Below are 20,701 nucleotides of genomic sequence, written 5' to 3' on the forward strand. Positions count from 1 at the left end.
AGACTTTATTAAATGGGTGAGTGTTTGGTCAATGTGTGTGATTGGGTTCAAAAATGTGTTGATAGTAAAGTGACAATAAGTATAAAGGGAAGTGAATTATCTGAGCTAAGTGTACTGAAGTAATTATATCACATATTTACAAAACAGAGCACACTAAAAACCAGCCACATATAACCTTGGTTGTATTGTACAGAGAAATTCACTAGGCAAATACAATGTTTTGCAAACGTGATTCCACATTAAGAGTTGCCTAGAATGTATAATGTGAGTAAACTCTGTAATCAACAATGCTATGTGGGATTTTTGTGACAATAAGATCTAATATAAAATGCTTTCTAATGCATTTTTAAATTCGTTATGCACGTCTTTCAGTATAACAATGCAATTCAACAGCATAACAAAGTAATTATTTTAAAATGATTACAAAATTAAATCAAAATACAGTAGTATGAACAAAGACTTAACCTTATAATGTACTATATTATTGTTGTGGTAACCTCTGCAGTAATAAAAGAAAGCACTGCGGCGATGCTGCACACAAACATAGCATTTCAGGTAATATTCATCCATCCATATTCTTGAAGACCTCTTATCCCACTTGAGGGTCAATAGTCTGCTGAAACCTGAAACCCATACCCAAGCTGAAATCCCGCCTGGCTATGGGTAAAGGGCGGGGTACCACACATTGATAAACAACACACTCACAACTTCGGACAATTTTGAGTGAGCAATTCATTTTAGCTGCATGGTTTTAGAGGTGGAGAAAGCTAGAGAACCTAGAGACACAGGCAGAACAACAACAACAACAAAAACTACACAGAAAGGAGTTGAACCCATAAACTTCTCTCTGTGAGGCAGCAGTGCTACCTACTGTACCACCGGGCCACTCAGACAGTATTCAAATCCAGCTCAATTGACCTTGGAATCTAGTTTTAATCTAGTACTGTAATGTATTTCCCTGACGGAACCTCCTTAAATTATACTCTACTCTACTCTAGTTCCTCTTGTATTCTGAATGATCCATATTTGCATATATTTGGTCATCATGATGCCTTCTTTCATCTGTCTGAACTGAAGATGCCTGCAGAGACAAAAAATGCATCACATGTAATGTTCAAGGAGAGCTTACGGCATTTACTAACACCATGGAGCAGTTCGGAGAATAAGCCACAGTTTTGTTTGCTTGTTTTTCTTTCTATCACACGAGTGATATTCATGTATGTGTATGTACACATGACTTAGCCAAACATATTCTTAACAGTGCTGATATGATATTCCAGTTACATCCCGGGTGGTGGTAACTGAAGACAATGCAAACAATGTAAATTTAAAGGTAGACAACAAAGTTATTAACATTACAGCTTACTAACTTCAAATTCATCTTTCCAGAAGTTTTGAGATTTTGAGTGAGAATATGTTTTTGCTGTAATTTTCTTTTATTATCAAACTCAGATCACTTACGAGGTAACCTTTTGTTGTTTACTTTTTATGTGAGTTAATGTTGGATTAAGATACTATAAACTGGGGAATGTACCTCTAAGTTGATGTACACAGGTTCATCAATCTCCAGTCCACGAAGTTTCTTGTTGATCTGTTGTGCACAACACACTTCCCTGACAAAAAAACAAAAACATCTGTTTGGATGGAATTTTAAATGTATTGTAGTATGTGGAATGTGTATACATATGACAGTCTCTTCTTCTTCTTTTCCTTTCGGCTTTTCCCTTCAGGGGCAATTTGAAATAATATCTGATTCCGGATCCCATGCTGACATTGACATCATGCAACAAACCTCTTGACTTGGTTTGATGATACGCTGCGAACATTTGCATAATGTACAGATTCCTCCCTGGCAAAAGACTTTGACCTGTACAATAAAGGTTACTGTATTAGTTTTGGATGTGTTAATGACTGTGACTATACATTACAATACTTCCTTTTCCATTGTACAATTCACTTCCAAATCAAAATCATGAATAAATGTCCGTGCATTGGTATTGGCCATAACAGAGACCAAGACACAAAGCACATATTTGAGTGGAGGGTGGCTAAAACATCTACACAAGATTTAAGTCCGAAGCACAACTCACAAGCAACACAGAAAATTTGAGCCCATTGTGAAGTCACCTGTTTTTCTTAATATAAAAGGCAGTTCCAACAGAAAGTAAAACAATCAACAGAAGTCCTGCAACTGGCGCAAAGATAACTTCATATGTTGTAGTTGACATCTTCTGACTCATAGTTGCTGTGAAGAAAATGTACGATTGCTGTTAGAGTTTACTGCTGAATCCCAGATTAGGAAATGTTCAACTAAAATCTGAAACAGTATAAATTTTATTCACTTGATTTACTTGACTTACTTGTCCTTGTTTCAAAGCTGGGTGATGGGTTATAACTGGTGTCTAAGAAAAACATAATTTAGGACATTACATGCTGGTACTGTGGAAATAAAAAAGATGCACCTAACCTAATGTAATTTGAATGACTTTAAATAATGAAAGGGATTATACCTGGATTAAGAGTGACTGGTGTAGCACCTAGTCATGAGGGAAAAACACATACATACTGTATACTGCATGTATATTTCTGATGTATAGATCAACACATTAACATATTAGTAGCATTATTTAGTATAACTCTTACCATGCACATAAATAGAGACATATTTGTTTCTGAAGCTGTACTGATCATCTTTGGCAATTAATCTCACGTACATATTTAGTTCATTCTCCTTGATATTTTGGATTATAAGGCAGCAGCTTCCTTTGTCTTTATTTCCACATAGCTTAGTCTTTCCTCTGTACTTCTCAAGTACAAATGTATCATTCGGATGAAAAATAAATATGTTTTTATCGTTGTCATTGATGTGAAAGTTGCTTCTCCCAGGCTTTTTCCAAAACACGTGAACATCGTCAGTGTAATGTTTGGGCGGGTATGTGAAATTACATGGAATTGTCACATTGGAGCCCAGTGTTGCAAAAATTTTTCTAGGTACGTTGATGTCCCACTGCTGACCTGTGTTCAAAGCCAAAATAAAATTAATGTATATTAAAGCTCATGCTTTACAATCAAAAAAGTTATATAAACTCAATGTTTCCCACCTTTTGAATTCAAGGCCAGAGTCAATGTGAAAGTAAAATGAATGAGGCCTGGGAACTTCATCCGATCTAAGACAGACATTCTTATTTTAGCAATGTGATAATAACTGGAAATAATAGAGTGATTTTAGTTTATAGGAAAGCTGCTATTAACTTAGCCGTTTTTTGCATAAAGTAAATACTCACTCTGTGAAGAGCCCTGAAGATGTAGACCTTTATAAAGTTATGCCAATAGCACTTAACACTGATATGAGTCTTTTAGGGTGTGTTTCCTGTTGCTCAGCTGTGGTGAACTGACAAAAAGGAGAAGTGAGCAGAACGTGATCCCTGACCAAACCATGACCTTCGTGGTGTAGAGTGTGGAATGCACAAATGTTTGCAAAACAATGTTGAAATTCCATTCGCTTGAATTGTGCATGTATTTTCACACGCATCTTTGTAAAAACATCTTACAGCTGGAAATCACAGGAATTGTAAAAAATGTGTTTGTAACCTGTCATATAGACTCATACAGTAATTGCAAGCTTTCACACTGAAAGAGACTTTACTCATTCACTACATTAAGTTAGTGTGTTGGGGATTATTTGAGAATTACATTTCCATTGATGCATTATTATTGACAAGCACATTGATGTTAAAGTTTGACACTGTGCCCTTCATAAAGAACAGTGATTCACTAATAAGGCTTAAACTATTCTAGATTATTGTTTACAGGTGGAAAAGAGAGACTTTTATATATTGCATGCATGCTTCTAAATAATTATTTGGTCTATAATTCTGACAGGTTTATGTAATATTATTAGTACATTTATATGACATTATTCCTAATATTTTGAACTGATATGCAATGATATTCTCAAATTGCATTGTTATATTTAAGTAAGTAAATTAATTGCTTGGACACTTGCATAGTGTATAAATCAGATGTTATATATTTCATATTCAAGATGGATTGGTTCTTTTTTTAATATGTTTTTTTATACATCATGACTCCTTTTTGGTGTTTGGCAACATCAGATATCAAAGATTTCTACTATGTTTTCACAATGACAAGTTCCATCATGTGATATTACTCGATTGGGGTTCAGAGGACCATGAAGTGCTTGGTCCTTATTTAGATTGTTTATTCATTTACAGTATATCTATGCAATAAATTCTTAACATATATTATGAGTGCCCTTGTTACTCACATCCAGTTAAGGAACCCAAGGTTTATGCAATTCTTGTTTTGTTCCTCCAAGCCTGCATTGCCAAACGCAAGCAAGCAATCTAGTACGAAAATGGGAAGGAAGGAAAATACAAGGAACCAAAAACCTCTACGAATTTACGTTATACTACATTAACATGACAAATTAACTGAATTGAAACACACACACACACAAGGGGCCCATAGGTACGCAATATACGTATACAGTGGGAGGCAGAGCGGTAGGCAGCTTCTTCATGGTGCGCCCTAATGAGCAGGTTGTAGGGGGGATGGTTCTTTGCTGAAGAGCGACTCCGCAGTACTCGAAGGATGAGCTTGCACCTCCCATTGCCAGTTCACACTCCAAATGTTTTTGGTCCACACAGGCCTTGAACCGGTCACTCTCTGGTCCCTATCCCAAGACTTAGTCAACTGAGCTACTGCTGCCCTCACATCCTGAATTCTTTCCATCCATCTTTATAACATCATTGCACCCAAGCTTCACCCCACATTGTGATGTTTCCATGACGAAATATAATTAATTTATCTTCATCATGCCATAATAAATGTCACTACCTACTTTCTGGAGCATTGAAATCCTGTTCACTTCACAATCTATTTGATCGACTCCGTTTTAGTGTCAAATGTTACCCAAATCAGACAACTTCTCCAAATAAAGATTTTGGTGCCTGACGCTACCCGGTTCTACCACTAGGCGGCGTAAAACCTGCGCAAAAACTTCTTGAGAACTCACGCACTGCGGTCTCCACCTGAAATGTAGGCCAGCCTCGGATCTCAAGGTGCTGTCATTTGACTGCCATATTGCTGAAAGAGAATCAAAAAAGGACCGGCGATGGTTCTGTGAAGCGCCTCTGACGCAGGTCCAGGTCTGACGCCGATGGAAGGGTCGTCACTCATAGAGGGAGGGGAGTTGATTGTGTACCGGGACTCCGTGTGCGGTGCATCACGGAGTCTCTTCACTTGTGGTTGGTAGTGCTGTACATGAATATAGTTATATAAAAACATATATATTGCCGTAGATGGAAGATCTGGAAGACGGGAGTCCACGGCGTCCAGCGGCAGCAGGAACTCGCTCAGAGGACAGTCACCGGTCAGATGTGCGCTCCCGGAGGAGAGTCACCGCGGTCAGCTCGCCTGCTGTGCCCGCCGCTCGCCTCACCTTACCCGGAGTCATGGACGCTGAAGGGAGGATCGACGAGTCGAGGCTGAGGATGCATATTTTCAAAAACGGTAAAGAACTGCATTCAGATAAGAATCCATTAAAGTTGCGCCCCATGCGCGCAAAGTGTTTCCGTAAATAGGTCACCTTTGACATAACGCGGTAATGGTTTGCTTTCAGCGCACGTTGAATGGTAATGTAATCAATAGCTGCTGAGTATAATGTATAAACTGGTTATTCCAAAGTAAATAAAAGGCCTGACTTAAATTTAACAATCAACCAGTGGTCAATAGGAAAATTAATATCTGTGCAAATCCAGCGAAATTAACTTTTGACCTTTGATACCTATATTTTTACATAATTACATTTTTGGCCCAGAACACAATGGTGAAGCTTGCTGTGCGTGGATTTTCACGCAGTGAAACGTTTTGAACTAAACTTTTAAAGGTTTAAAGGATTAAAGACACTGTTATTTGTTTAAAATTATATTAGTTATTCTGAATGTGTGCTCATCATATGTTTATCATGTATGTGTCAATACCGCTGTGAGAAATAAAGCGCTGTGTGCACAAGCAGTAAGTTTAAAGCAGACTAAAAGTTTCAACAATGATTGTTGCGATCAGCATTTGTCCAGATCAGATCAGATCAGGCCAACTGTTCAGTCAAGTGATGCTGTGCTTTAGGACAGGAATCACAATCAGACTATTCTTTAAAAAATTAGTTCATTCCTTTGCACATGATAGGCACCCCCCCTCCCCAGTGTGACCTTTATGTTAAAACAACAGATACCATTATGAGACTTAAAAGTTCTAAGAGGGGAAACAAAATCATTTGAGATCCAGTCAGACAAAAACATTCAATAGATAATGTTAACCTAAGGATTGAGACTATCTCTCGATTAATGAGGAAACTCCAGTGCACAAATGTGTTAAACCATCACCTAAACACAATTATTAGTCTGTCATTCAAATTCTGTCACTATTTTTGTATACTGTATGTAGCGCATAGGGACAGTCAGTACAGAGGAGATGAGAAGAAACCACACACTGAATATGTAGACAATGGACAAGAATGTGAATTCCCTCTCATGGTGGTGACCTCTTGACCCTAATGCACATTCCATCAGTGCAAACATGGAAAACACAGATTAAAGAACCTGCAGAGCAAAACATTACATAACACCCCATACTCTCTGTAATACCTCTAAAAGCATAGTAAAGGTCACAGAATCCAATCATTGACGACAAAATCAAACCCTTGACTTGGAAAATCTTCATTAGTTCAGATCATTAGATTTTCAATTCCTCCAGGTGGCGTGTCGCCATCTGAACGTGCCCTGGTGTGGCGTTTCCTGTTCGGCATGTACCCTTGCAGCTCAACGACTTTAGAGCGCCCTCTGCTGCTGGAGCAGTTGGTAGTACGCTACCTGATGATGAAAAGAAAATGGCAGCAGTTCCTCCCCTCCTCTGTACGGATACACCTCAATGGAACTGATGGTAAAGCACAAACATGTGCAGGCTCAATCACAATGAAGGCAGTCATGTTCCCTGTCCTTTACTGCTCTACTTTCTCCTTTTATCGTTCGCTGTGTGATTTAATCTCCTTTCCAGCTGAGTTGGTGGCAGCAGTCAGATTTTTTGAGCAGAGGCAGGCAGAGGTTCAACAACAGACCCAGGACCAGTCAGAAGAGGTCAGGGAGAGACTGGCTTTTTTGGAGCTTCAGGCACAGGTAACATGAGTTTAATCTATGTTGATACCAAACCATGTACAGTATTTAAACAATATAATTTATCTCATATTGTGTGTCCTTCACCCAAAGGCATTTAAATAAATTGATTGATTTAAACACCTTTGGATAACCATGACCTGGATGAGTGAAAACCGTCAAAGATATTATGTGTCTTTCTTTGTTCTATTCAATGTAATGCTGCTTTGTGTAATGCTGTAATGTCTGCATTTCTGTTGAAAACGTATTGGAGGAAAAGTAAACGTCAACTGTTAAAGGTAGGTGGAGTTAATTATCTTGCAAAACGGGATTTAATTATGCCAAACTGTAAATATTGTGCATATATGCAGATTGTGTCATTTCACGTCTATACTGTTTGCACTTCTGCCAAGAAATTGTGTGCTTTGAGTAAATTTGTTCATGTACATGTTGATACTAATCTTGCAAATTTGGCAGAACTACACACTGCAGACTATTTGCACTAGTTTACATCCTGTTTACATCCTGCCTGTGACCATTCCCATCTCTACTGTGAACAAGATTGAATTGAGATTCAACTGTACACAAATGAATGGTGATTATTCATAGTTAACACTTCAACACAATCAATAGTAGTCAATATATTATGTTTCTGTCATGTCATCAGATATTGTTTGAGCGGTTCACATTTGATCAAGAGGAGCTGCGAGAAGCCATACGAATCATTGACAAGGATGTGCCGAGAACAAACAGAGATCTGAACTATTACCAGTGAGTGAATCTTTTGTAAGAACCTATCACTATTTTGCCAAGTGATAAACTGGCATGTTATCCAGGGTGGAGCAGTTGACAGTGCGCTACCTGGTGCGCTGCCTGTCGCCTGTAGCCAGCTGAGATAGGTTCCAGATAGGCTTTTTTTAAGAAATAGCTTTGTCATTTATTGAAGTTAATTTTAGTTGTCAGACGAGTTTCACCAGTTTTTTACAGTGCAAGAACATTATTAAGTATACTGTCAGTTGTTAAGGCAAGAAAGGTGGGTTTAATTTTCCCTCTGCAAACAAAGAAGGAAAAAAACAGATCAAAACTAGTTATGGAGTCATCAGGATAATTTGCTTCCGTTCCTTGTGGGCTTTTAAAACAGTCGGACTACTTTTTTTAACGACAAGCATGTTACTATCGTATTAGGCAAACAGTAAATAATGCAGTGCTTCATTTGAAATTGGGTTTTGAAACATCTGTAATTTTGAATTACCAGCAATCATAATTATACTATATCATAACTACCAACTATTTAAAGTACTTGAAGGAATGGTATTATCCTGATGAAAAAAACAAAAACAAAAAAAAAACAAAACAAAAAAAAACAGTTGCTAGAAAAATAAGAAGTTAAAATAAGAACAGAATTGACAGTGTGTAATTTAGTCTCTGGATGTTTTCACAAATTCTGCTTTTTATATAATAATAATTACTGTGTGTCTGCAGAGGTGAAGGCTCCGGCAATCTATTGGTGTTGAGGGATATCCTCATCACTTATGCTGCGTTTCATCCAGGTAAACAAGAATGAATCTGCCCTAGAATCTATCATATTGATTGAATCAGACAGAACCGGAGGCGCTTTGTTTTATCATGAAAACAGTTTCTGTTTCTATTGACACAACTGCACTGTTTGTGTATTGTACTGTTTGTTTGTATACATATTTTCTTGATTGTTTATCCAGAGGTCAGTTATGCCCAAGGAATGAATGACCTGTGCAGTCGGTTCCTTGAGGTTCTCGACTCTGAGGTTGACACTTTCTGGAGTTTCTCCTGCTTTATGGAGAAATTCTCCAAAGACTTCAGGGCAGACGGTCTGCACAGAAAAATAGGTGAGATTACCAATAAGAAATGCAACTTCATACTTACTAGCGATTAATTTTTAAGATGTCCTAGTTATGAAATGGTTCCCGAAATGTGTTTACAAAAAAATTTGTGTGACCTCTAGTGGTGAGAAACATATTGAAAACCTACTGTATGTCAGATCATTAATTCAGTCAGTTGTAATTTTATACACCAATAAAAAAGGTGTTGGTATTTGCACATGTAAACCTGAATAAAGTTACGTAATTGTGCAGAAAATAAAGGAATGACTACAAATTAAATTTGACCACAACAAACTCTTGCAAGAACACAGATGATGTATTATATTACTGATACTGATGTACAAGCATTTGTTCACAAGAGTTTTTTTTTCAGAGTTGGAGGCAGCCCTGCTGAAGGAATTGGACCCTCAGCTTTGTGCTCATTTGGCCACAGATGGCATGGAAAGCCTCACTTTTTGTCACAGGTAAAAGCACATACATCTGTTGTTCCATTCTGTTCATGTTTTCTTTATGTGTAAATATGGATTTATATCCCACATGGACAGTTTTTTGGGCTGAATGGTTGCACAGTGGGTAGCGCTGTTGCCTCACACAAACAAGTTTCCCTGGTTTGATTTCCTTCTGCATGGAGTTTGTCTCTGTGGATTCTCTCCGGGTTCTCCAGCTTCTTCCCACCTCCAAAAAAATGCAGCTTAGGTAAATTTGTCACACCAAATTGTCCATAGGTATAAGTGGTTATTAGTTTTTTTTGTTGCCCCATAATGAGCTGACATCGTGGGGCAGGGCGTACCCCTTATTTAGCCTTTGTCTGGCTAAGTAAGGGGTTTGTTTGAGTAGCAAGCTGGCTGTAGATGAGACGATTGTAATAATCTTGTCTACAAGAAGATGGATGGATGGATGGATGGATGGATGGATGGATGGATGGATGGATGGATGGGTTGTGTTTTTACATGCATTGTCTCTCCTCTCAGATGGCTGCTGCTGGGCTTTCAAAGGGAGTTTGAGCACAGTGACGCATTACGTTTGTTTGAGATCCTGAGTTGTGACCACCTGGAGCTTATCTCCCAGCAAGTAAGCCGTGCCCATTACAAGGAAAGGCTGGCAGGAAAAGTTGACACAGGTTAAGTTGATAACAAGGAATAACCAAGGATGAATATGGAGGGATGGTTGCCTCTGATTAATATCTGATTTTCTCATAATCTTTGCAGAGGATAGTTCCGATTCAGAGCTGCCTAGCATCAACACTGACTTCACCTTCGAGCTCTTCATTTGTGCAGCCATCCTGATAGAGAACAGAGATGCTCTCCTGCAATGCAGCGATGACGTGCAACTCATCCAGTTTGCTAGCAGGTTTGTGTGTATCCTAACACATAAGGATTTAATCCCAAACACAGGACTGTTGTAAATGAGTGTGTTGTCTAAGCATTCATCCTTCTGTGCAGCCTTCAGAGAACACTGGATTTGAACAGCATACTGAAGAATGCAGAACATCATTTGTACAACTACTGCAAGCGCCGTATCTCGGACTATGTGAATGAGCACTGCATAACGCACAAGAGCAAAGGAGAGGACTTTCTTTACCAACTCCGTGGGTTACTTGTTTTAAAGTGATAGCTAATATTGATAAATGATGTCAAACACTTTTACAAAACTATAATATATCATTTTTAATAGGGAGCATGCTCTCTATTTGGAGTTTCATTTGCACATATTCTTCTTGTTTGTCTTTTCTGATGATAACACGCTAGTGCACTAATAAGAGTTTAACTTAAATTTGATCAACTGATGCTGTTAATTATAAATGTGTTGTGTTTATTTTGTGAAACTTGCCCAACACCATCTATGCGTGACTGACCTTAATTGCTTTCTTGGACTTCTATGCTGTTTCAAAGAAGTTTGAAAGATTTTTTTCTACATGATGCAATATTCAACTTCTAGAAAAATCAATTACTTGACAGGCATGTGTGAATACTAAGATTTGGTGTGTTGCAACAGGTGGTGTCAGCAGCAAAGTGCTGTGATATTTAATACCAGATGGCCTATGTGTCAGAGAGGCCTATGCAACAGGAATAGATGCCGTTTTTTTAAGGCCTGGCAGGAGACCATGCAGCAAGAGAAAGAACGGCTTACTGTTCAGCTGTGTATTAGAAAATGAAAATGACATAATGTAAGTGTCCTGAAAGTACCTTAATAAAAGAGTTACAAGGAAAACGAGAAAAAATACTGAAATCATGCATTAGCTATTTTCCACTCTACTCTTGCATTTAGTTAATAAACTGCAGTCCACCAGTGCTCAACTCAGTAGACTGCATTAATATCAACTTTCACCTCCACACACATTGATTTAGCTCAAGGGCATTCCACCATGTGGACAGGAGGAGGTGCAGATCAAATCGGTTCTGCTATTAATGGATAACCTGCCCTACCTCTGGTGCCAGAAGCAGCCAAAACACATCACTGCTAACAATTAGTATTTTTAAAATGAGCTGATTATGTCTCAAATCTGTTATAGCTGCTATAAATGGCTTTAGCAGAGATTTTTAATGTGTGTGAAGGGCACACATTGTCTATAATTTCAGAAATTTAAGGTCATAGTTCTTGGTTGGTTATGACGTACTTTGATAGAAGTTAACCTGTAACACATTTTAGTGTCCCAGCACTTTGAGTTAACAGGGCTTGTGAACATTAGCTATGATTATATCCTGACAAGGCAATGCCACATGAAAACATATTGGGTTTAGAAGCTAAATTTAAGGTCTATCAGTTCGCATGTTAATTTAACTTAGCTATTTCAGTCAATTCAGAGGGCTATAGAGAAAACAACAGAGCAGTTTATCCAGAGAGTGAGTAGAGACACGAGTCTAGAACTTTCCTAAGTGGAGTCACTTGACACCCCGATGGGTTCTCCCTGCTCTATATACACTGGGGAGCAGATATACTCGCCCTCTTAGTCCGCCTGCCGGGAGAGGGAAAGGAGTACTGGAGAGGAGATTTGTGCACTAGGCAAAAAGTACTATTCAGAACTCAGTAAACTGTCAAGTCTCGAACATCTGGCGCCACAAGGTAACCCCTTCTAGAAACATTACATTCAGCCTTGCCTCAATGTCTCTCTTGCTTGCTGCTTTAAAATCCTTGCTAAACCTGAGGGCTTTTCCAAGTAAACTGAGGTCTGCATGGTTTCTGTCATACAATAAAGTGACAAGCTGACGAAAATGGCCAACAAACTTAATTGTCAAGAGAACAAGACGTTTCCTTAATTTCTTTAAAAAATATTATTTAATCATTAATTTGCACATAGCTGCAAGCAGGTTGTGATCTTGTCTATTCAGGATTGCATTAAATAGAAATATTGATACAGAACTGCCATAATGATTTCCAATGTGAAATTTCCCATTGAAACTGTGCAAACCATTGTGACATGTGTGGGTTGGACAATGAGGTAATAGCATTTCGTCAGCAGCTTCTGCTGCAGTTGAAAAATATCTGGGATTATAGACAAACACCCACACAGAGAAAGCACGTCAATATATTTAAATGTCAGTCCAGTTTTGTGCTCAACTATTTGGTGTAAAATTGAACTGTGTGTTTGGTATTTGCTGTGCCTCTAAAATGTTTATTTCCTGGCTCAGTCAGCTGGTGTTGTTACAAACATCCCCACACAAAAGAATCTTTTGTAGACTGCATCACTATTCAAACATGTTGCCCCATCTCAATCATGCAGGTCTTTGTGTTAATTATCCCTCTACTTGAATATGAACCATACATGCATCGGCAACAAGTTTCTGATGATTGATCCCTTAATTTTTAGCCTCATTCCTTACATTGCCATGCTGATACTTTTTTTAGTGACTGTAAGCTATTTAAAGTCAGCTGTTGGAAAATAGGCATGCCAATCAATAAACCAGGATCAGTACATCACATCTCACTGGCCTGATTGAGACATTTTAGTGATATGCTGAGAGAGTAGTGGAGAGTAAAGTATGGAGAGGAAATTAAAGAGCAGCATGACATTGTGTGGTCATTTGGTCTCAAATGTCTGGGGGTGGCTTATGATGCTGCTCCAACAGGACTCAGCTGAGCCTCTCGTGACTGAGCATCTGGAATCATCTAAAGAGCAGGACAAATACCTTGTAGATGATCCTCTTAAGTATATGTGGGTACATAATATGAAGATATATATTAAAAGTACAAATCTATTACAATCATGACCAACTGAATGAATACAAATCCTGTGGTTAATGATGATGATAACATGAGTAAATCTAGGATTACTGTCCAAAATTAAAAAAAGGTTACCATTTCCAACATGTTCTTGTTCCTAAGATGTCTAAAGGACCCGCAGTAGGCATTGATCTGGGCACTACATATTCCTGTGTTGGCATCTTCCAACATGGTAAAGTGGAAATCATTGCCAATGATCAAGGAAACCGGACCACACCCAGCTATGTGGCCTTCACAGATACTGAGAGGCTTATTGGAGATGCTGCCAAGAACCAGGTGGCCATGAACCCAACCAACACAGTATTTGGTAAGACTGCAACTCCAAATGTGTCTACACAACAATTACCCAAAATAGTTACTCCTAATCCATTCAGAACGTGGATAACTAATGTCTGAATAAAAAATTTAACTCCGTTATTTTCATTGTGTATGACTTGCACCTAATTGTATTAATTCTCTTTCAGATGCTAAACGTTTGATTGGTCGTAAGTTTGAGGACCCTGTGGTGCAGTCAGACATGAAGCACTGGCCCTTCAAGGTTGTGAATGACTCATCCAAACCCAAGATGGAGGTTGAATACAAGGGCGAGATCAAGACATTCTATGCTGAGGAGATTTCCTCCATGGTTCTCGTCAAGATGAAGGAAATATCCGAAGCTTACCTTGGCAAGGTAAATGAAAAAAAGTGTTTAACACTATATTTAAAATGGGTAGATTGTTTTTGGGGCGAAAAAAATGGGAAGGATAAGTTGTCATATTTTGGTATTTTCACCTTTGCAAGAGAACCCTGTAGCCTTGCAAGTGCTAATCACAGTTTAACATTTTTGAAAAGTGCTGACAAATATTTCACATAGCGTAAAGTAGAGAGTAGAGTATAACTTTATTTATCTCTTAAGGAGGTTCCATCAGGGAAAAAATGTTTCCGTTGCACACAGCATAGTGAGTACACAAACACAGAAAAAGCACACAGAAAGCACCAGCACATAGAAAGTAGTACAACACCAAATAGAAAGATTAATAATAACCCATCAAGACTATACAAATAGAAAATCATAAATAGGCATAGAAATAAAAAAATAAACAGGCTTAGTTAAGTGTGGGTATAGTGAAATGTCTACAGTGTTTGCATTGTTTTTGCTGTATTGTTTGTGTCATCCCTCAGCTCTCGTGTGGACTTTCTTCTTCTTCATCTTCCCCAGAGAGGAGTTGAAAGTTGAAATCAAGCAGAAATCAAGCATGATTTGAACCAAAATCCTGTTTATTAACTGAAGGTCTTATTCTCTTTATAGCCAGTGAACAATGCTGTCATCACAGTTCCTGCTTATTTTAATGACTCCCAACGCCAAGCCACCAAAGATGCTGGAACCATTTCTGGGCTTAATGTGCTGCGCATCATTAATGAACCAACTGCTGCAGCCATTGCATATGGTCTAGACAAAAAGGTTACAAACCAACAAAATAGAAACATTTATAACCAAATTCCACATGCTCATTAGTAATTCTCACCCTTTATTTTAGGTTGGATGTGAACGTAACGTCCTTATATTTGACCTTGGAGGTGGTACTTTTGATGTGTCAATTCTGACTATTGAGGATGGCATATTTGAAGTCAAGTCCACAGCCGGTGACACTCACCTGGGTGGTGAAGACTTTGACAACCGCATGGTCAACCATTTTATTGCTGAGTTCAAGCGCAAGTTCAAAAAGGAAATCAACAACAACAAGCGGGCTGTGCGTCGTTTACGCACGGCCTGTGAGCGTGCCAAGCGCACCCTGTCCAGTAGCACCCAGGCCAGCATTGAGATCGATTCCCTCTATGAAGGAATAGATTTCTACACTTCCGTCACCAGAGCACGTTTTGAAGAGCTCAATGCAGACTTGTTCCGTGGAACCCTTGAACCTGTGGAGAAGGCCCTTAGGGATGCCAAGATGGACAAGTCCCAGATCCATGACATTGTCCTGGTGGGGGGTTCCACACGTATCCCCAAGATTCAAAAGCTTCTGCAGGATTTCTTCAATGGCCGTGACCTCAACAAGAGTATAAACCCTGATGAGGCTGTGGCCTATGGTGCAGGTTGGCATCTTCACACCATGTTGATTTAAATTCCTTTGCAAATCAACTTGTATTCTAAATATAAACTCTCAACCGTTCCAGAAAAAATAAGTTGTTGACTTATACTCATAGCATTGTTTTCACCTTTTGGAAACACTTCACAGCTGTGCAGGCAGCAATCCTTGCTGGTGATAAGTCTGAGAATGTGCAAGATCTACTCCTGCTGGATGTCACTCCCCTTTCCCTGGGAATTGAAACTGCTGGAGGAGTCATGACTGTTCTTATCAAACGAAACACCACAATTCCCACCAAGCAAACCCAGACCTTTACCACCTATTCAGACAACCAACCTGGTGTCCTCATTCAGGTAATATGACCTTGAAACAAAGTTTTATTCAAATAGCAAGTGAGTCACCGTTGCTTTGAAAAATTGAAATAGCTGATTGCTAACACAATTGATTGAATTTGATTGGTAATTATGCTCAGGTTTATGAAGGTGAGAGAGCCATGACCAAAGACAACAACATCCTGGGAAAGTTTGAGCTGACTGGCATCCCACCTGCTCCCAGAGGTGTTCCTCAGATTGAAGTTACGTTTGACATCGATGCCAATGGCATTCTCAATGTATCTGCTGTGGACAAAAGCACTGGAAAGGAGAACAAGATCACCATCACCAATGACAAAGGTAGATGACCACATTAAGTACTTCTTCAGTTGAGAGCAATAAAAATCTTACATTGCTCAGAAACTACACTGTACAAGAAGAGTGACACTTCACATGAAACTGGAATTAAAGAGACTTTTGTTTTTAATCCAATAGGGCGTCTGAGCAAGGAGGATATTGAAAAAATGGTGCAGGAAGCAGAGCAGTTCAGGGCTGAGGATGAGATGCAGAGAGATAAGGTCACAGCCAAGAACTCCCTCGAATCTCTGGCCTTCAACATGAAGAGCACTGTGGAGGATGAGAAGCTCCAAGATAAGATCAGTCCTGATGACAAAAAGACTATCGTAGACAAATGCAATGAAGTTATCGCCTGGCTGGACAGGAACCAGGTAGGAATCGACTGAATAGTAAAACGTTGAACAGTGATTAATGACAAAGGTTCTTTGGCCCACATCGCGAAAGCAGAGAGATATTTCTGTGACTGATCACATTTCCTTGTTCACATTGAAGAAGTAAAGGAATTCTGTGTCAAAATTGTGTCTTTTTTTTGTCTGTTACCCAGACGGCAGAGAAGGATGAGTATGACCACCAGCAGAAGGAACTGGAGAAGGTGTGCAACCCTATCATCTCCAACCTATACCAGGGTGGTATGCCAGGAGGAATGCCTGGAGGAATGCCTGGAGGAATGCCTGGAGGAATGCCTGGTGGGATGCCTGGTGGAGCTGGAGGCGGCTCCTCCTCTGGTCCAACTATCGAGGAGGTTGACTGAAGTGACTAATGGCCTTTGAAAACCCAATTTGTCTTACAGCTATTTTTGTAGACAACATTCATATTAAAATAAACCATAGATTGCAGATCTCGTCAGAACTTTAAGAATTCAATGTTAAAAAAAACTCTGCACCAGATTGGATTCAGTTACGCACGACATCATCAGTCCATTTGTTGTCTTCGTTATTTATCCAACGATCCAATAATAATTTGCATGGTGGAAGAAAAGTTAGGTCTGTCTCCGTCCTTCTTTCCCTCTGTCCTTCCCTCTCTTTCTGATTTCTAAACAATAAATCAATAAAGTTCAGCTATGGGATTCTGATTTGAAAAGTGTCCTGTTTTTTCCTACATAATTATAGTTTATAGTTTTTTTTAACACTCATTTACATTTCTGAATAATACACTTTGCTTATAGGTATGCATTGGAAGGAACAGTCAATTTGCAGCTGTTGAAATGTTTTCTATGAACAGATCAGGTTTAGACCTACATGACCTTCCTGTTAAAGAAATACCGGGAAGTATTATCATACTTACTAGCATTTGCTATTTCCTGTTTCTATTCATGTATGAAGTGCAAAAATAAGTTCCAAGCAAGGGCAAAATGAGCTTAACATACTGGCTGTTTGGAAATTACATAATGCCTCTTCAGATTAATAACAACAAGCAGGGTTTCAGCTACTTACTAATGGAATTATCCTGCAACTGTTTGTTTGCTAAAGACTGTGAGCTGTTTATACAGGATCAGGATAAACACAAGCATATGGCCAAGAGTTTTATCGTTTCAGCTTTACAGCAAATCATCAAGAGTGCTTATCACCAGGTGTTCTCTGCCCAAATTTATCACAGGCACTTGTGTTATCCACAATAGTAAGCGTGACATGCAACTCAGTGTCAAGTGTGCAATATAAAACACCCTGTCCTGCACAGAGAGTCTGAGAGAAGTAAATCTCAATTAACACATGGCAATGTTCCTGTTTGTCAGTTGTTTCGCTCTATTGGCCTCCACACTGGGTGAGTGGGTAGCAATGATGGCTGATAGCATTTTAATTGTGTACCTGTTCATTTATATGTTTTCAAACACATTGATATACAGAACATTTCTGATGTGTATGGAAGATACATTTTGGATTGTGTGCTTGGGACTCAGGGTGTGGAGTACCTGCCATCAAGCCGCAAGTGAGTGGATACAACAAGATTGTCAATGGGGAGACGGCTGTGTCCGGGTCGTGGCCCTGGCAGGTTTCGCTCCAGGTAGTAATGCACCCTCAACACTCATGCTTAATGTGGAAAGAATTACAGTATAAAATCTCCTCACTCCTAGGATGGCAGGGGATTCCACTTCTGCGGAGGATCCCTGATCAACCAGTACTGGGTTGTCACCGCTGCTCACTGTCGTGTGTCGTAAGTCAACGTGACGTTTCTCATGTCTAAGTTAGGAAATGGCCACATTTCTATTTCTATGATCACTCCTTTGTCTGTTCCATTGCGTCCAGTCCTAGAAACCACCGTGTTATCCTGGGAGAACATGATCGTCAGCACAGTGGTGAAAATATTCAGGTCAAGACAATTTCAAAGGTGAGCTGTATGATAACATGTAGAGTATAAGCTTTATTTATTAAAAAAAATACCACCTGAAGTTATTTTCTGGGTGTATCGTATTTTATTGCGGTTTATGCTCACCTCTTCATTCAGGCCATCACTCACCCCTACTATAACTCCCAAAACTTCAACAATGACATAACGCTTCTGAAGCTGACGTACCCAGCACAGATTACACCCCGTGTGTCTCCTGTGTGCCTGGCCTCCTCCAGCACCAGCATCCCCTCGGGAACCAAGTGTGTCACCACTGGATGGGGCAGGACTGGCCAAACCTGTGAGTGAGCCCCTGTAACTTTACACAGACGTACATTTCCTCAAGGGAAATGGAAATTATGGTACCCAAATAGTCCCCTCAACCACAGAAGAAAATATTTTCTGCACAGCTCGCCTTATTGCCATTTTCTTTCCCCTCTCAGCCAGCCCCCGATACCTCCAGCAGACCGCCCTGCCTCTGCTCTCCCCTGCTCAATGTAAGCAGTACTGGGGTTATAACCGAATCACTGATGCCATGATCTGCGCTGGTGCTTCTGGTGTGTCCTCTTGTCAGGTAGATATTCTAAAGCCTGACATTTGTAAGAAAAATGATAAAATTCTTGAATCAACTGAAAAATGTAAGTATAGTACATGCTCTTTTCATTTTAACAGATTTAATTGAATTGTTAAAGATTTACTAAAATAAAAATGCATATAACTTTTTTTTATTCATGAATTTATTTCAAACAAATGAAAGGACCACCCCTTAATTTTTGTTTTACAATTACTGTAGTCCTTAACATAGTAGTATCATTCAACACCAAGAGGTTCTGTTCTGTTCTATTGCTGCATTATTGCTCACGAGTCAATCAGAAAATGTATTCTTCATTTTAGGGGGACTCTGGTGGCCCTCTGGTCTGTGAGCACAGTGGAACGTGGTCACTTGTGGGTATTGTGTCCTGGGGCACCTCCAACTGTAACGTACGCGCCCCAGCCGTGTATGCCCGGGTATCCTACCTACGTCGCTGGATCGACCAAACTATTTCTTCCAACTAATGTACAAACATAAACAAAATCTACAATGTTTTACACTTAAACTCTGTTTCTCACTGTGATCAATGAGTGATTCTATATAACATCAGTATGTCATAAAACACTACATACACGACTGAAAGGTGGCACCGTTCAATGTACTTTGCATGTAACGTTTGTGACAAAATCTATATAAAAAGTCTTCCTCAGAATGTTTTAGTTTCCATATTTTGAATTCATGTTAGCCTGATATGACATGAATAAGATATTTGTGTGTTTGCTGGATGGTTGCATGTAATCGTGTGGTAGGGATAATAAATCTCGAAGCCACAGGGTGTTTGAAAAACAATTTGATGAAGCATGTAACACAAGTGGCAAGTGCTTGTTGCCAACATGTTTGCTAGTATCTTCTGACAGCTATAAGTCAATCTGGCTGACGGTTTGGGCACAAACCAATCGGACAGTCTGCAAAGCTTAGATCATCAGTGATGATCAGATCTTCAGCATCCCTTATGTCACTTTCCATGACCTTGTAACAGTAGAACAGTGTATACTCCTAACTATCCCATAATTTAGTTACCATTATGTCATATCTTTGAATTGCTGAGTGATTAAGGGTTAAGTCAATACTACCCGATTGATGTGGTTCTGGGCGGCACGGTGGCGCAGTCGCCTCACAACATGGCGGGTCCGGGTTCGAGTCCCGCTCTGTGCGGAGTTCGCATGCTCTCCCCGTGTCCGCGTGGGTTCCCTCCGGGTTCTCCGGCTTCCTCCCACCTCCAAAAGCATGCACTTCAAGTTGATTGGCCGGTCCCAAATTGCCCGTAGGAGTGAATGTGTGTGTGCGTGCTTGTATGTGGCTCCGCGGTGCACTGGCATCGTTCCCAGAGTGTCCCCCACCTCAAGCCCTATGCAAGCTGGGATAGGCTACAGCTCCCGTGACCTGCTACGGCGGATACAGTGGCAGTACATGAAAATGAATGATGTACTTCTTTTTTGTTCTCCTAATTTTACACTTTGAAATTACAGAAAATTTGGGCTTGAGATTAGAATATTAGTCTAGGGTGACCCTACAAGCCTCCCTGTGACTAATTTATTCTATCCATACTGTTTTTTTTTTTTCATAAGCTTTTAATACTCAATCTGGGAGGCCAAAAGAGTATCAATGCATCTATGAGTGGTGAACTGTTCTTCTAAGCTCCTAAAAAGACACACCATACGGTTTATAGACACAAGAAACAGCAGCACCACAGACTGCAGGTGTTTTTTTTCAGTTAAATTACATTAACAATTCAGCCATGCAAGATTAAAGGAAAAACAAAACAGAAGATTATCAACAGATTTAGAGTCACTTGTGTCTTCAG

The 20,701-nt window shown here is 39.5% G+C and overlaps 4 protein-coding genes across 4 annotated transcripts; 3 read left to right on the forward strand and 1 right to left on the reverse strand.

Annotated features, from left to right (window-relative positions):
* Positions 1-165: 165 nt before the first annotated feature.
* LOC137602082 (uncharacterized) lies at positions 166-3,589 on the reverse strand. The gene is made up of 9 exons (XM_068324662.1): positions 3,285-3,589; positions 3,102-3,167; positions 2,644-3,015; positions 2,511-2,537; positions 2,361-2,402; positions 2,128-2,245; positions 1,793-1,867; positions 1,535-1,613; positions 166-1,081 (listed from the first exon to the last, which is right to left on the reverse strand). Exons 2-9 carry the CDS (start codon positions 3,160-3,162, stop codon positions 995-997), a joined length of 861 nt encoding a protein of 286 aa, XP_068180763.1. The 5' UTR covers positions 3,163-3,167; positions 3,285-3,589; the 3' UTR covers positions 166-994.
* A 1,458-nt stretch (positions 3,590-5,047) lies between these two features.
* On the forward strand, positions 5,048-11,237 carry si:dkey-238d18.4 (TBC1 domain family member 15). Its single transcript, XM_068324661.1, has 11 exons — positions 5,048-5,171; positions 5,325-5,535; positions 6,775-6,960; positions 7,075-7,193; positions 7,837-7,940; positions 8,652-8,719; positions 8,888-9,034; positions 9,402-9,492; positions 10,000-10,148; positions 10,237-10,378; positions 10,471-11,237. Exons 2-11 carry the CDS (start codon positions 5,325-5,327, stop codon positions 10,637-10,639), a joined length of 1,386 nt encoding a protein of 461 aa, XP_068180762.1. The 5' UTR covers positions 5,048-5,171; the 3' UTR covers positions 10,640-11,237.
* Positions 11,238-11,953: 716 nt separating this feature from the next.
* hsc70 (heat shock cognate 70) lies at positions 11,954-17,055 on the forward strand. The gene is made up of 9 exons (XM_068324324.1): positions 11,954-12,091; positions 13,352-13,556; positions 13,714-13,919; positions 14,538-14,690; positions 14,767-15,322; positions 15,466-15,668; positions 15,788-15,986; positions 16,122-16,354; positions 16,528-17,055. Exons 2-9 carry the CDS (start codon positions 13,352-13,354, stop codon positions 16,732-16,734), a joined length of 1,962 nt encoding a protein of 653 aa, XP_068180425.1. The 5' UTR covers positions 11,954-12,091; the 3' UTR covers positions 16,735-17,055.
* Positions 17,056-17,667: 612 nt separating this feature from the next.
* Positions 17,668-20,653, forward strand: LOC137602073 (chymotrypsin-like protease CTRL-1). Its single transcript, XM_068324649.1, has 7 exons — positions 17,668-17,744; positions 17,881-17,984; positions 18,055-18,134; positions 18,227-18,308; positions 18,426-18,606; positions 18,749-18,879; positions 19,200-20,653. Exons 1-7 carry the CDS (start codon positions 17,693-17,695, stop codon positions 19,359-19,361), a joined length of 792 nt encoding a protein of 263 aa, XP_068180750.1. The 5' UTR covers positions 17,668-17,692; the 3' UTR covers positions 19,362-20,653.
* The last annotated feature ends 48 nt before the right edge of the window (positions 20,654-20,701 follow it).

The sequence above is a fragment of the Antennarius striatus genome, chromosome 9 (assembly GCF_040054535.1).
Source record: "Antennarius striatus isolate MH-2024 chromosome 9, ASM4005453v1, whole genome shotgun sequence".
Lineage (NCBI taxonomy): Eukaryota > Metazoa > Chordata > Actinopteri > Lophiiformes > Antennariidae > Antennarius > Antennarius striatus.